The 12,336-nt window shown below is 45.2% G+C and overlaps 1 protein-coding gene across 3 annotated transcripts in view; it reads right to left on the bottom strand.

The window, feature by feature from the left end:
- Positions 1–9,338, bottom strand: part of PTPN2 (protein tyrosine phosphatase non-receptor type 2) — a 30,402-nt gene extending 21,064 nt beyond the window's left edge. For 2 of the 3 annotated variants that reach the window (XM_059467016.1, XM_059466999.1), the window contains exons 1-2: positions 9,114–9,338; positions 6,510–6,600 (exon numbers count right to left, since the gene is read on the bottom strand). In XM_059467016.1, coding sequence (XP_059322999.1) covers positions 6,510–6,600; positions 9,114–9,182 — 160 coding nt within the window. In that variant the 5' untranslated portion in view covers positions 9,183–9,338. Of the gene's footprint in view, positions 1–6,509; positions 6,601–8,680; positions 8,838–9,113 lie in introns of those variants that run through there. The other variant, XM_059467006.1, reaches the window with a different exon arrangement.
- Between the last annotated feature and the right edge of the window lie 2,998 nt (positions 9,339–12,336).

Raw genomic sequence — 12,336 nt, 5'->3', positions numbered from 1 at the left:
AAGATTCAACTGACTGTAAACCTCCTGAAGCTCAACATCTAGCAGAATAAGAAGAGTAAATAAAAAATAGCAACTAAAATTACTTTAAGAAACTTCAACATATCTCAGGAAGAGATGGAATAGATTCCATAAGGAAACTGACAGCAAAGTGAATTATGATGCAATACCAGTTTTTAAAACTGAATTCACCTAGTCTGACCCACAAAACTCAAGTAGGGCCCAGACTGCTGTTAAAATGCCAGCACACCCATCCTTGCACTCAAAGGCTCACACTTCCTTTAGACAAACACTTTGAGAAACACACAAAGACGTTAGCAACGACCAAGAATTAAATTCAGCACAACTGCAACAGATGAACTCACAGGCAGCCTGTGCAGCACCAGGCTTATATAAACCTGGATAGGCAAAAAGCTGATGGCAATCAAAAACCAGTTAAAGAATTAGATAGACTCTTGTTCTACAGACTGCCTGTATGATTTAATATGAATACTTTCCATGTGTTTGGAAACCTGGGAAAAGTACATTTACTAGGTTTTGATCCACCTTTACATTCTCCCTCTGCTATTGGCAACCACCAAAGATCATCTTGTTGGATTTGAGTAAAGAAGTCAACAGTAAAGTAGAACTGGTTTGCTGCTGCTGAAGCACTCAAATTTGGGGTTGTTGCCTCACCTCCCTTAGCTCGTAGCTTTTATATGGAGTCACATACGAACGTGCAGAGAACAGAAAAATGCTGAAAAATTATTTTTTATATAAAAGCTTGAGAAATATACTGGGTTAGTCTGTTTTCATTAGCATTCCAGCTGTAAGGCAAGACCATCTTAACTTTCAGGAGTCTTAAAAGAATTATGATACCCCTGTATGAAGAAAAAAAAATATTATCAAAGCCAAGACACAGCAAAATTAAGACGCATGTGCATTTTAAAGTAAAATATATCTCTCTGTATTATTTTGCCAGGATAGGAAAGCATTACTTTTTCCTTTCATGTATCACTTTATCTGAAATGTTTCTACTGGAAAGAAACCAAGACCTCTGTAAATATTACATGTCATTTGCCAACAGGAAAAACTTAAGATCTTGTTATAGTAAATCACACATACCGGTACCAGTGTTCTCGGAAAGGTGACGCAAGCAAGCACAGTTAACAGTTTAATCACCCGGCGGCAGCTGCTGCACTGCTGCCAGGGACAAATAACTGCAGCCCCCAAGGAGGCTTCCTACTGTAATCCTTACATTCTCAGATTCATTTTTTCCCTTCTTACACATTTTGCTTTGTAAACATAACAAATAAAGTTCTGCAAGTTGTTTTTTTTTTAAGTCCCTTTAATAAGAAATTCTATGCACAGCCAGCCTCTCTCTCCCCCCCCAACTAAAACAGAAGAGATCCTGCAAGTACTCTGGCAGACAGTCCAAAGGACAAAAAATAAAAAAATAAAAAATAAAAAAAAAACACTAGAATATATTGATTTCTCTTCTTTCAAGGGATGAGGTTCTTAAAGGACACAATGACCTAGAAACCTCATTCAAACCCTGGCTTGCTCTTCTGAATTAACTGAAGCAAGCCAGCTTTTGACAGTGAGTTAGCTGTAATGTATTTCCCGTATGTATATAATTTCCAGTTACCAAGTACTTAGATTTATATGAATGATAAACCTATCTTTAAGGTAAGATTTAGCTTATGTGTTGCCATGCCCACAGCAGCTAAAACACAGTACTGCTTTTCTGAAGTGCTAATTCCCCTATTTTGACAAACTACACAGCCTGAAAAGGAAGTGGAAACCTTAAAAATTATTCTCATTCTGGCTCCTGCACTGAGAAAAAACACTCCCAGAATGACCCTATCTGAGTAAGCAAATTCTGATTACCCATTTCCAGTGGAACTCCATCCCACTGATAATACTTCCCAAAACGTCACCATGTTCATCCATCTGCTCACCTCTTGCTTAACAGAAAATGACAAATTCAGTTAAAATCAAGATAAAAAATGTCTGGCATTTTACATCACACAGTTCTTGCAGTTGGTTAATGAAAGGCTTTCATTATAAAACAAGTGTGTTTCTAGAACACTGTATAGCTTCAAAATTATTTTTTATCCAAGAGACATCTCTGGTCCCCCAAATATAGAGCTATTAACAATAGAGGAAGGAGAAATGCTACTTAGTGGATTAAAGAAAGTCATAAATAAAACATGCAGCCGCAAGCCATCCCAGTGACCCTGCCTAACCTTTCCCGCCTACCAACAAATCCCTTCCATTTCACTAATCTAAATCTAGCCTATCTGAGCTGCTAAATTATTAAAATTGCAATACTCTGTCACTAGACTTACAGTCTCAAGTTTCAGAGGCAGCCTAAGGCAAAGGAAAGGCAAAATGACTTTTCCTCACCACCCTGTGACTGGTTGTACACAATGAATGCCATCACTCATGGCCTAGCTCACCACTGAAATGTATTCACACCAAAATATACATGTCACTACTGCATAGCATCCGTACAATTACAAGCAGGATTATGGGAAAAAATCTTAGGGCACAATAAAGTTTACATCAGCATGTGCTATAAAATTCCCCTCTTCCCCAAGCCCAAAGGAAGAAGTATCTCCAAACTCAACAGCAAGTTGAGTTTATTTTACAATGTTACACGTGGTAAGATGTTTTAGAGAATCACTAGATAACATCATAAAAATCACTAATGTCAGCTTCTAATGTGGGCAAGAAATGTAGCAGGCTGATTCTGGGCTGAACATCTCCCTGTTCTCAGCACATGCACTGGAAGCACAGGACAGAAAGGGAACAAACATTCCTGCAATGATAATTAATCAGCGCCATGTGTAAAAACCATTCAAATCAACTCCAACTCTGTTCCCTGTAAAGCACAATTGTCTTCATGTTCCTCTCCTGTACTCTATAAGCCTATGGTTGAAAGATCTGACACAAAATCTACTCAAGGCCACAGGAAGAAAACATGAGAGATCACTACCTTGCAAGATCTTCTAAAAGCAACATGATCTATCACAGCAAAAATGCTCAGATGACCCAAGTTCTTGAGCAACACACCATATTACAAAGGAAGGCTAAAGAGAAAATTGTGTAAACCCTCATCTACCCTCCAAAAGCAAAAGGAAAAAAAAATCCTTCCAATTTTGCTGAGGGGATTTCCTTCTTGCCTGTAAATCTGGGACCTCAGTTCTAAAGGTCTTTACAGTCAATCTGAGACACTACACTCCACTAATAAGAACTAAGGTTAAGATTTAGAAAGAAAGTTAATTACAGAAATCTTTGGAGTTTCATTAAAATTATTAATAAAGAATAACAACACCACAAGTTACTTTCCTCTGTTAACAACGTTTTCTGAGAAATGGTTTCATCTGTCCGGAAATGACTGGCTGTCAAACCAAACCTATTTCAGATTAACTTCCTGTTTCAGTACTATGAAGCCAAAATACTCCTCTGCCTATTCTAGACTAATACCAAACTATTAGACTGCTATTTTTTTTTTCATCTAGGCAGTAATTCTTGAGGGCTTTTACCAAACCAAACTTACACATGCTACAGATCTTTAGCCAATGAAAACGGACACTAACAAAAATACTTATGAAACAGGAAACACTGTGAAATTCAACCATAATGGGCAGAGATGCTTAACCTTTCCCAGCAAACAAATCAACTTTTATCTACAAAAGTATGGAACAGACACAACTTTGTTTCAGTGTACTTGTCCCAGGTATCACAGTTGAAATGGGGCAAACCAACCCAAAATATTTTTTCCTGGACTCGTCATTGACATATTTCCCGTAAAACTGAACAACCTTTGCACTTCCTCTTGCAGACACACCACCTCAGACTGTAGACAGGCCTGGCAGCTACCATGGTTAACAAACCATTTTCTCATTGCTTTTGGAGAAATAAAACTCTTTCTTAAAAGTACATCTTCCAGTATGATTAAGTAGCTAGATCTTAAAAGTCCAACAGCTGGTTCTGAAGGCATTTGACTACTTGAGAATATCAGTACCATCCGTTTTTCATCTAAACACTGTTAAAAAGCAGCGAAATTTGCAAAGTGAAGGACTGAAATGTCAAGATTGTGTGAGACGGAGTTGTCTCACATTTCTGCAATACCAAGTCCTTGCATGCATGCAACACAATTAGATGTGTTCACCACAGTGACCAAACTATGCAGCTTTTATCCCAGCTGCTTTGAAATTTAGGCACTGCTACCTTGAAATCTTATTTATCATATACTGCCCTTCCAGGCCTCTTTCTGCTCCTGACTCTCATTGTTCTTACTGAAGCAACTGAGTCATATTTAAAAATACAGAAGTAAAATTCAGGAAGAATTAGCTAGTTCAAATAGTGTTTTGTTCTGTTCTCCTGATACAACTTTGTTCCTAGTGCCCAGTTCTGCAAGCTATCTAGGTGGACCAATTCAAACCATCCTTCTTTTATAAATGCTAGAAACTGACTCATTCTCCATAAAATTCATGATCTTATTCAGTTCATTCATCATGCAATAATCTATGTCAGAGTGTAACAGAAAAGCTCTAGCCTTTTCCTAAGCCAAACCACTACTTCAATTTTAGATTTTATCTGTCTCTCTGCTTTTGCACTGGCTCCAGGAATTAATGCAATCATTCATATTTTTTTCTACTGGCTAAACATGCATTTCAGAAGCAGGTTTTGCCATGACTAAAGCAAAGGCGTTTGATGCTCCCCACTACTGTAAAAGGCATGCCATGATTAAGGAAAATATTGAGCTCCACATAGCTGCAGGAGATGAATACAAGTCACATCCATAAGGTATTACTGGAGGCATTATTGGATACTACTTAAATAATATCATGCATTTTTACTTCTTTTAGAAACACTATTTTTAAAAAGAAAAAAGCACAAACAGTTTGAAAGTAAATCTTCGCTCTCTTTACATGAATTACATCCATGTAGGGGAGAAACAGTAGATAAATGCACAGACACAGCATCTGACATGGAAATTGTATAGGATATTAGACCCAGGACTAGAACCTAGGACTTCTGGACTCAAATCTTACTTCCTGCCTTCTAATCTTACAACCCCCATTGCAACTTAGGCATGAAACAGAAATTTAATGAAATATCTCTTTCAGAGATGGTAAGATGCTAATGCTGCGCTGCAACAGGACAGCAAAGCCGGGACACCCAAGTGCCTCTGCACAGACCAACTCGTGTGCACCAGAGGCCTGGCTCCATTTCTGAGCCTGGTGACAGTCAGTAAGCCTTGGCTCATCTGGGGGATCTTCCTCAGCACGGGACACTCCTCCAATGGGATGCCGTGCAGACACAGCCAGGAGGCCATGCACTGAATTCTGAAGCTGAGTTCCGTCAGGATGTGTGGAAAATGGATTTATAGAAAATTTCAGGGAGGAGGGGGTCAGCACCACGCCAGACTGGACCCATTTGGTACAAATTCACTGTGCCAGGGGAGCATCCTGGCAGCAGCCTAAGGAGCAGCGCTGCATCTCACCAGTGTGACTCAATCCAGGACCCTTTCTGTGCCATTTTGAGAAGTGCTGTGCACACGCTGTCACCATAACTTTCAACTGGAAACAAGGAGCTCAGCACTTCTCCAAATCTTAGAATAGGTATTCAGATCAGGCTCTCAAGCAAAAAGCCCCAATATACCAGCAACCCTCCAAAAACTCTAGATTCAGTAATAAAGTGGTTTTTAGGACCCTTCAGTATTCTGGGAAACTTCACAAGGAACACATAAACATGTTATCTGTCCCAACTTTAATATACTACAAAAAAATTAAAGCTGTATAATTTTTTCCACTATCTGTAGCTCACATACTTTTTTTGCAATAATTTTGGCTTACAATTTCTGAAGTAAAATGCTGATGAAAAGAAGCCCACAGCATCTCCGTAGCAAAGAAGCTGGTCTAGAAAAATTTTTTTTCGTGTGAGACATAAGATCCTTATGTCAAAAAGACCATTTTATGGCAGTTAGTAGAAGCACAAGGCACTCCACACCTTATTTACTACACGGGCAAAACCAACAAAACTTCAAGCATTCTTGAAAGCAACAGTAGAAATTGAGTGGCATTTATCCACACCACCTTAAAAATGCATAGAATCACTCAGTCCAAAAAGAAAACATTTCTTTTAGTCAAGGTGTACTAACTTAACCTCTATACTCATTTTTACAACAGATAAAGCACTATTAAACAAATAATTTCCCTATGAGAAAAATACCTCTAAAACATTACTCTGCAGCTCACAAAAATTTACCTATACACTAATACCTGTGATTTGCAACCATCTCTCATTCACCATTCAGCACAATGAGTTTAACATGCACACTCTTCTCCGTCCTGTTATACACATTTGTATTTGTGTTACCAAAAATCCCACATTTATCACAAGACACATGCCTACAGAAATAAACAAAATGCAAAATTTACAATGACCATGATTTATCACCTCCAGTGTCAACAGGGTAAGAGAAGGCCTAGTGAAATGACTGCAGTAAAGGTACTCACATGGACTAACATCTCTGTATCTGTTTCGATTTCTGTTTTCTGGATATTTTGCAACTCTGTGAGGGTAGTCACTGGATTTGTGTCGGATTTCCTTAAAAAGACAAAATAAATAATTTACTTATAGCCAGCAACATGATTAAGATTAACATTCTACACATACTATTAATTAAGCAACATTAGTAATAACTAACATTTTTTAAACCAAGTTTTTCTGCCCCTAGCGTCATTTTCACCCAGAAGATGCATTTCATTCATGGCCAAACTGCTACTATTTACATCTTCCTACATTTGGCTAAAACTACCAAATGTAAGCACCATCTGACAAGCAACTGATGCATCAGGATCAAAAGGCAAGAAAAAAAACCCTAATCCCAAAAACTTATTAAGCTCACAGTTTACCTCAGAGCTGCACATTTCCTCCCAAAGCAGTAAGGGACTCAGATGCAACAGCAGTGTTCTGCTGGCTCCTTTAAAGCGACCGGCAGCATAAACCCCCACAAACATAAGTGAACCAGTTAATGATTTTATGGCTGCTATTAAGGGCCATAGGATTATTCTTGGTGGTTTGACGGCTCATCCCATACAGCTGTAGTTAAATGTGAACCAATATGGAGAATTCTGGAGTGCAAAATATCAATGTGAATCAAAGCCTGTTCTCCCCACGCATTAACACAAACCTTTTAATGATCTTTGAGATACTCAGACTCACACACTATTTTAAGGACCCTACTGTTCACACGTTCTGAATGTTCTGCTTTATTGATTTCTTCCCTGAGTGCACCTTTTCTACAATCTCACGCAGGCATACAGAATTACCTTATGTAGAAAACTGAAAATGGCCTTCCAAGTACCCTGCTCTGTATTTATATCGCTGTACTGATGCCATCTCAGCAGAAATGTTGCTTAGTACAGAATTAACAATATTTTACTTTGAATTCTCCTTCTGTTTTTAGATTATGTTGCCACATTTGATCATTATGTCCCAAAGGGCATTTAAATTTATTACAACTGAGCATTATTTGGTCTTCTCAATGTTCCCACTATCTCTGTCTTCAAACTTCCTAAATGGTCTAGTCTACTCCCAGACAATGAACACAGCCAGAAAGGGCATCAGCAGAAATAGAACGTACAAAAGAAAGCTCTAATTTTTAGCACTGCTTGCATGACCTTTCTGTAAAATGTACTGCCAATCTGCAAAGAACATAAATCACAATGTGGAGCAGCAACACTCCACATATTTGTATAAAAACCTCTTGATCTATTAGGTTTTCCATTTTGACACAGCACACTGGAACGTCTCTTGTTTACACGGCTGACAAGCTTAGGGAACTTGCTCATGGAACGAATGGATCTGGCAGGCATGCACACCCGAGTTTCCATGAAAAGTAAATTTTGTATTACTCAGTAACAGGATGCAACATATTTTGTTTCTTAAAGCACCTGCACCGTCAGTGCACAGGAACAGACCCATGCTTTGGTAAAGAAGTATTGAAATAGCTAAAAATACTTCTAGCTATTTTGTGATGGTGTGGGAGGGTAGGCTTGCTAAAAAGAATTAAATTTAAAGAAATTTAATTACTAATTCAGAAATCAATTTTCGCACATAATATCCAGCTATCACACAGAATCACAGCATATCCTGACCTGGAAGACCATCAAGTCCAGCTCCTGACTCTGCACAGAATAACCCAAAGAACCACACTATGTGCCTGAAAGCATTGTCCAAACCCTTCCTGAACCCTGGCAGGCTTGGTGCTAGATCCTACTTATTTGTAATACAAATATATCCAAAACTGCAACATCTGAAATACTGCAGTAGAGATGCTGTATTTAAGTCACATATAAATCACATAAATTACTGATTCAACAGAGAAAAAGCATAATTTGAAGACAGTAAAGAAAACTTCGGGGGTTCGGTTCTCTTTCCTAATTTGTGAAGAAGTGCTATAAAATACTGCGAGCTTAAATAACTGCTCTAGCTGATACATAATGCCTGTTTTATGGAACTGACTGTTCGCGGAAGTTCTTAATCTCGTTAAAAATAAAACTGCAAATACTGCATTTTATTTACAGCCACTCGCGCAGAGCCCCCGCAGCAGCCGCCGAGCTGGCCAAGGCAGCGGGAACGGGGGCTGAGGAGGGAGCACGGGTGCCTGAGGAGCCGCACGAACCAGCGGAGCGATGGGGGGGAGCATCCAAGCCTCGGCAGAATCCGCCCTATCGGGCACAGCTTCCCACAGCGCGCACAAGCCGCGGCAGCCCCGGGGCGGCAGTCGCGGCTCGGAGCGGTCCCGGCTCCGTTCAGCCCCGGGGGCAGCGCGGACCCGGAGCCGCCTCCGAGCCCGCGCACGCGCCTCGGCCCCGCGCCTGCGCGCCACCGAACCCGCCCCGAGTGCGCATGCGTAGCGCTTGCCCACGGCTCCGCTGCTCGCACCTGAGGGCGAGAGTCGTGTTGGCCCAGCGACTTCCGCTCTCCCCGCTGCTGAGGCGGCGGTGGAGCCGCACGCCAGGCACGGGCGTTGCCGGCCCGCGGGTCTTCCTCCCCCCGCCGTTCCTCCCTCCCTGCGGCTCTCCGGCTAGAGCCGACCACGCCGCTCGGCTCACCAGATAACGCGCCTGCCAGTCGTTCGTGGCGTCGATCTCCTGGAACTCCTGCTCGATGGCGGCGGACATGATGGCGGCGGCCGCCAGGGCGCGCGAGCCTGTCCGCAGGAGGCCGAGCGGCGAGCCCGCAACCGCTCGCACGCAGCCCCCCGCCTCACGGCAGCGGCGGGCGCGCACATACGCTCGCGACCGGGTGTCCCGCAGCCGGCGCCGAGCGCATGCGCGGCCCTCGCCCCGCCCACCGAGGGCCGCGGAGATCACGCCTCCCCGGGAGCAGGAGGCGGGAAGCACCTGGGGTGACGTCACTGTCCCGGCGGGGGGCGGGGCCGCGCCCAGGTGTCGCGGGGGCTCGGCAGGGCTGGGGGCTTCGGTCGGCAAACGGGCACCGAGCGCTTGTTGTCACAAAAATCACCGACTCGGTTCGGCTGGAAAAGATATCCGAGATCATCGAGTCCAACCTGTGGGCGAACATCACCGCATCAACTAGACTATGACACTAAGTGCCACAGCCTTCTTTAAACACCTCCAGACACGGTGACTCCATCGCCTCTCTGGGTAGTCCGTCCCAGGATTTAATCGCCCTTTCTGTAAAGAATTTCTTCCTAATGTCCAACCTGAACCTCCACTGGCGCAGCCTGAGGACGTCCTCTCATCCTGTCACTGATTGCCCGGGAGAGGAGACCGACCCCCACCTGGCCAAAACCTCCTTTCAGGCACTTGTAGAGAGCGATAAGGTCACCCCCGAGCCGCCTCTTCTTCAGGCTAAACACCCTCAGCTTCTTCAGCTGCCCCTCACAGGACATGGGCTCCAGACCCTTCCCCAGCTTCATTGCCCTGCTCTGGGCACGCTCCAGCATCTCAATGTCCTTCTAAACCGAGGGCCCCAGAACTGACCTCAGTATTCGAGGTGCAGCCTCACCAAAGTGCGTGCAGGCGGACAATCACTGCCCTGATCTTGCTGGCCACACTATTGCTGATAAAAGCCAGGATGCCATTGGCCTTCTTGGCCACCTTCACACTCTGCTGGCTCTCGTTCAGCTGCTGTTGTCCACTGGTCCTTTCCCACTGGTACTTTTCCCCTTTTCCACTTTGCAGGCACTCTGCCCTCAGCCTGTAGTGCTGCATGGCTGTGCCGATGTCACTGAGCGGACGCGGGCCACGAACGAAGGTGCATGAGCTCTTCCAGGCGCCGGCGAGTCCCCAGCCCGGCTCAGCGCCCACCCCCGGCCATGAGGCCCGCCGGCAGCCTCTGGTTCCGAAAAGCAGAAGTGCGGAGACACGGACATGTCGGACAGACAAATCTCGGCGGGGCTCGCCGTGCCGAAAGCAGAAACGCCGTGTCCCGCAGCAATTGCCTCACTGGGACAGAAAGTCCCTCAGAGGGCGGCTCCGGCAGACGCTGTGCACAGCCAAGGGTCGGGCCGGGCCGGAGAGGCCTGCGCTGCCGGGGTACACCAGCCTGGGGCCCCGGGCAGGCGGGGCCCAGCACAGATCGTGGGTCAGCGCAGAGCGCTGGGTAACGCCCAGCGCCTTAAAAATGTGTGAATTATTGCCACAAAGGGGAACTACGAACCATCAGTGTGTGTAGGTATCTGAAGGGAGGGTGCCAAGAGCCAGGCTCTTCTCGACAGTGGACAAGAGGCCACGGCAGAAACTGATGCACAGCAAGTTGCACCTGGATACGGGGAGAAATTTCTTTATTGTGCGAGTGCCCGCGCACTGGAACAGATTGCCCAGAGAGGCTGTGGAGTTTCCCTCACTGGAGACATTCAAGAACCGTTCGGACGTAATTCTGGGCAATGTATTCTAGGATGACCCCGCTGGAGCAGGGAGGCTGATCCAGCAGGGAGGCTGGATCAGACGATCTGTCCCAATCTCCCACATTTTGTAAGAGGTGACAGCGCCTCCCGCACCCCGGTGACAGTCCTGCCCTCGGCCCCGCCGCCGCCGCCTCTCCCGCGGGCTCCTGTCCTGAACCTTAACGCCTGGCACACCCTTTCCCTGCCGCAGGCTCTCCCCCACCCCAAACTCGGCTCCTCACGGGCTGGGAGGTTTCTCTGGAAATGTTTGTATCTGCCCTCTCCCATGCCCGAGGCGCCTCTGCCCTGCAGTGCGCCCCAGGCCCTCCCCTCGGCTCCCTGCTCGGCCACCACCGCCCCGGGCCCCTCGGAGTGCCCGACACCAGGCACGTACACACCGGCAGGGGCTGGGCGTGCCAACTGTGCTGTGACTGACTGCGGAAGGGATGGCATGGATCTGGACAAGCTCGAGAAGCGGACCCATGGGAACCTCACGAGGTTTAAGAAGACTCAGTGGTCAGGTCAAACCCCAGTATCAATATAGACTGCGGTCTAAATAGATAGAGAGCAGCCCTGCCGAGAAGCACTTGGAGGTGCTGGTGGGTGAGAGGCAGGGCATGGACCAGCAGTGTGAGCTTGCAGCCCAGAAAGCCAACCTCATCCTGGGATTCTGCCCTTCTGCTCTGCTCTTGTCAGCCCCCACTTGGAGAGCTGCATGCAGCTTTGGAGTCCCCAGCACAGGAAGGACATGAACCTGTTGGAGCAAGTCCAGAGAAGGGCCAACAAGTTGATCAGATGAATGCAGTCCCTCTTTTATGAAGAAAGGCTGAAAGAATTGTTCAGCTTGAAAAAGAGAAGGCTCAGGGGTGATCTATTCATGGCCTTCCAGTATCTGAAAGAAGCCTACAAGAAAACATGGATAGACACTTTTTAGAAGGGCATGTAGTGATAGGACATGTGTGAATGGCCTTAAATTGAGAGTAGGTTTAAATTAGGTATTAGGCGGAAGTTCTTTGCTCAGATGGAGGTGAGACACTGGAACAGGTTGTGCAGAGAAGTTGTGGATGCTCCATCCCTGGAAGTGTTCACAGCCAGGTTGGATGGAGCTTTGAGCAACCTGCTCTAGTGGAATGCAAAGGGGTTGGAACTAGAGGATCTTAAAGATCCCTTCCAGACCATATGATTCTGTGATCTACAGTGTCACTTTGCTGAGTGTGGCTGTGCCATCACTGTGGTTCCTTGTGTGCTATCGCCACAGCCCCTGCCTCCTGTGAGCCTCTCCTGATGTTTAAGAAGCACAACAATAACAAGCTTTTTTTTTTTTAAACAGACTTTTGATTTTGAATACCTGTCACTGAATACTGCTGCATTTCCTTTCTGCCACACTATGCTCCAAGTCCACTGGCTCACGTGCTCTCCCAAGT

This window comes from Ammospiza nelsoni, chromosome 1 (assembly GCF_027579445.1).
Source record: "Ammospiza nelsoni isolate bAmmNel1 chromosome 1, bAmmNel1.pri, whole genome shotgun sequence".
Lineage (NCBI taxonomy): Eukaryota > Metazoa > Chordata > Aves > Passeriformes > Passerellidae > Ammospiza > Ammospiza nelsoni.
This window is presented reverse-complemented; position numbering and strand designations above follow the sequence as displayed.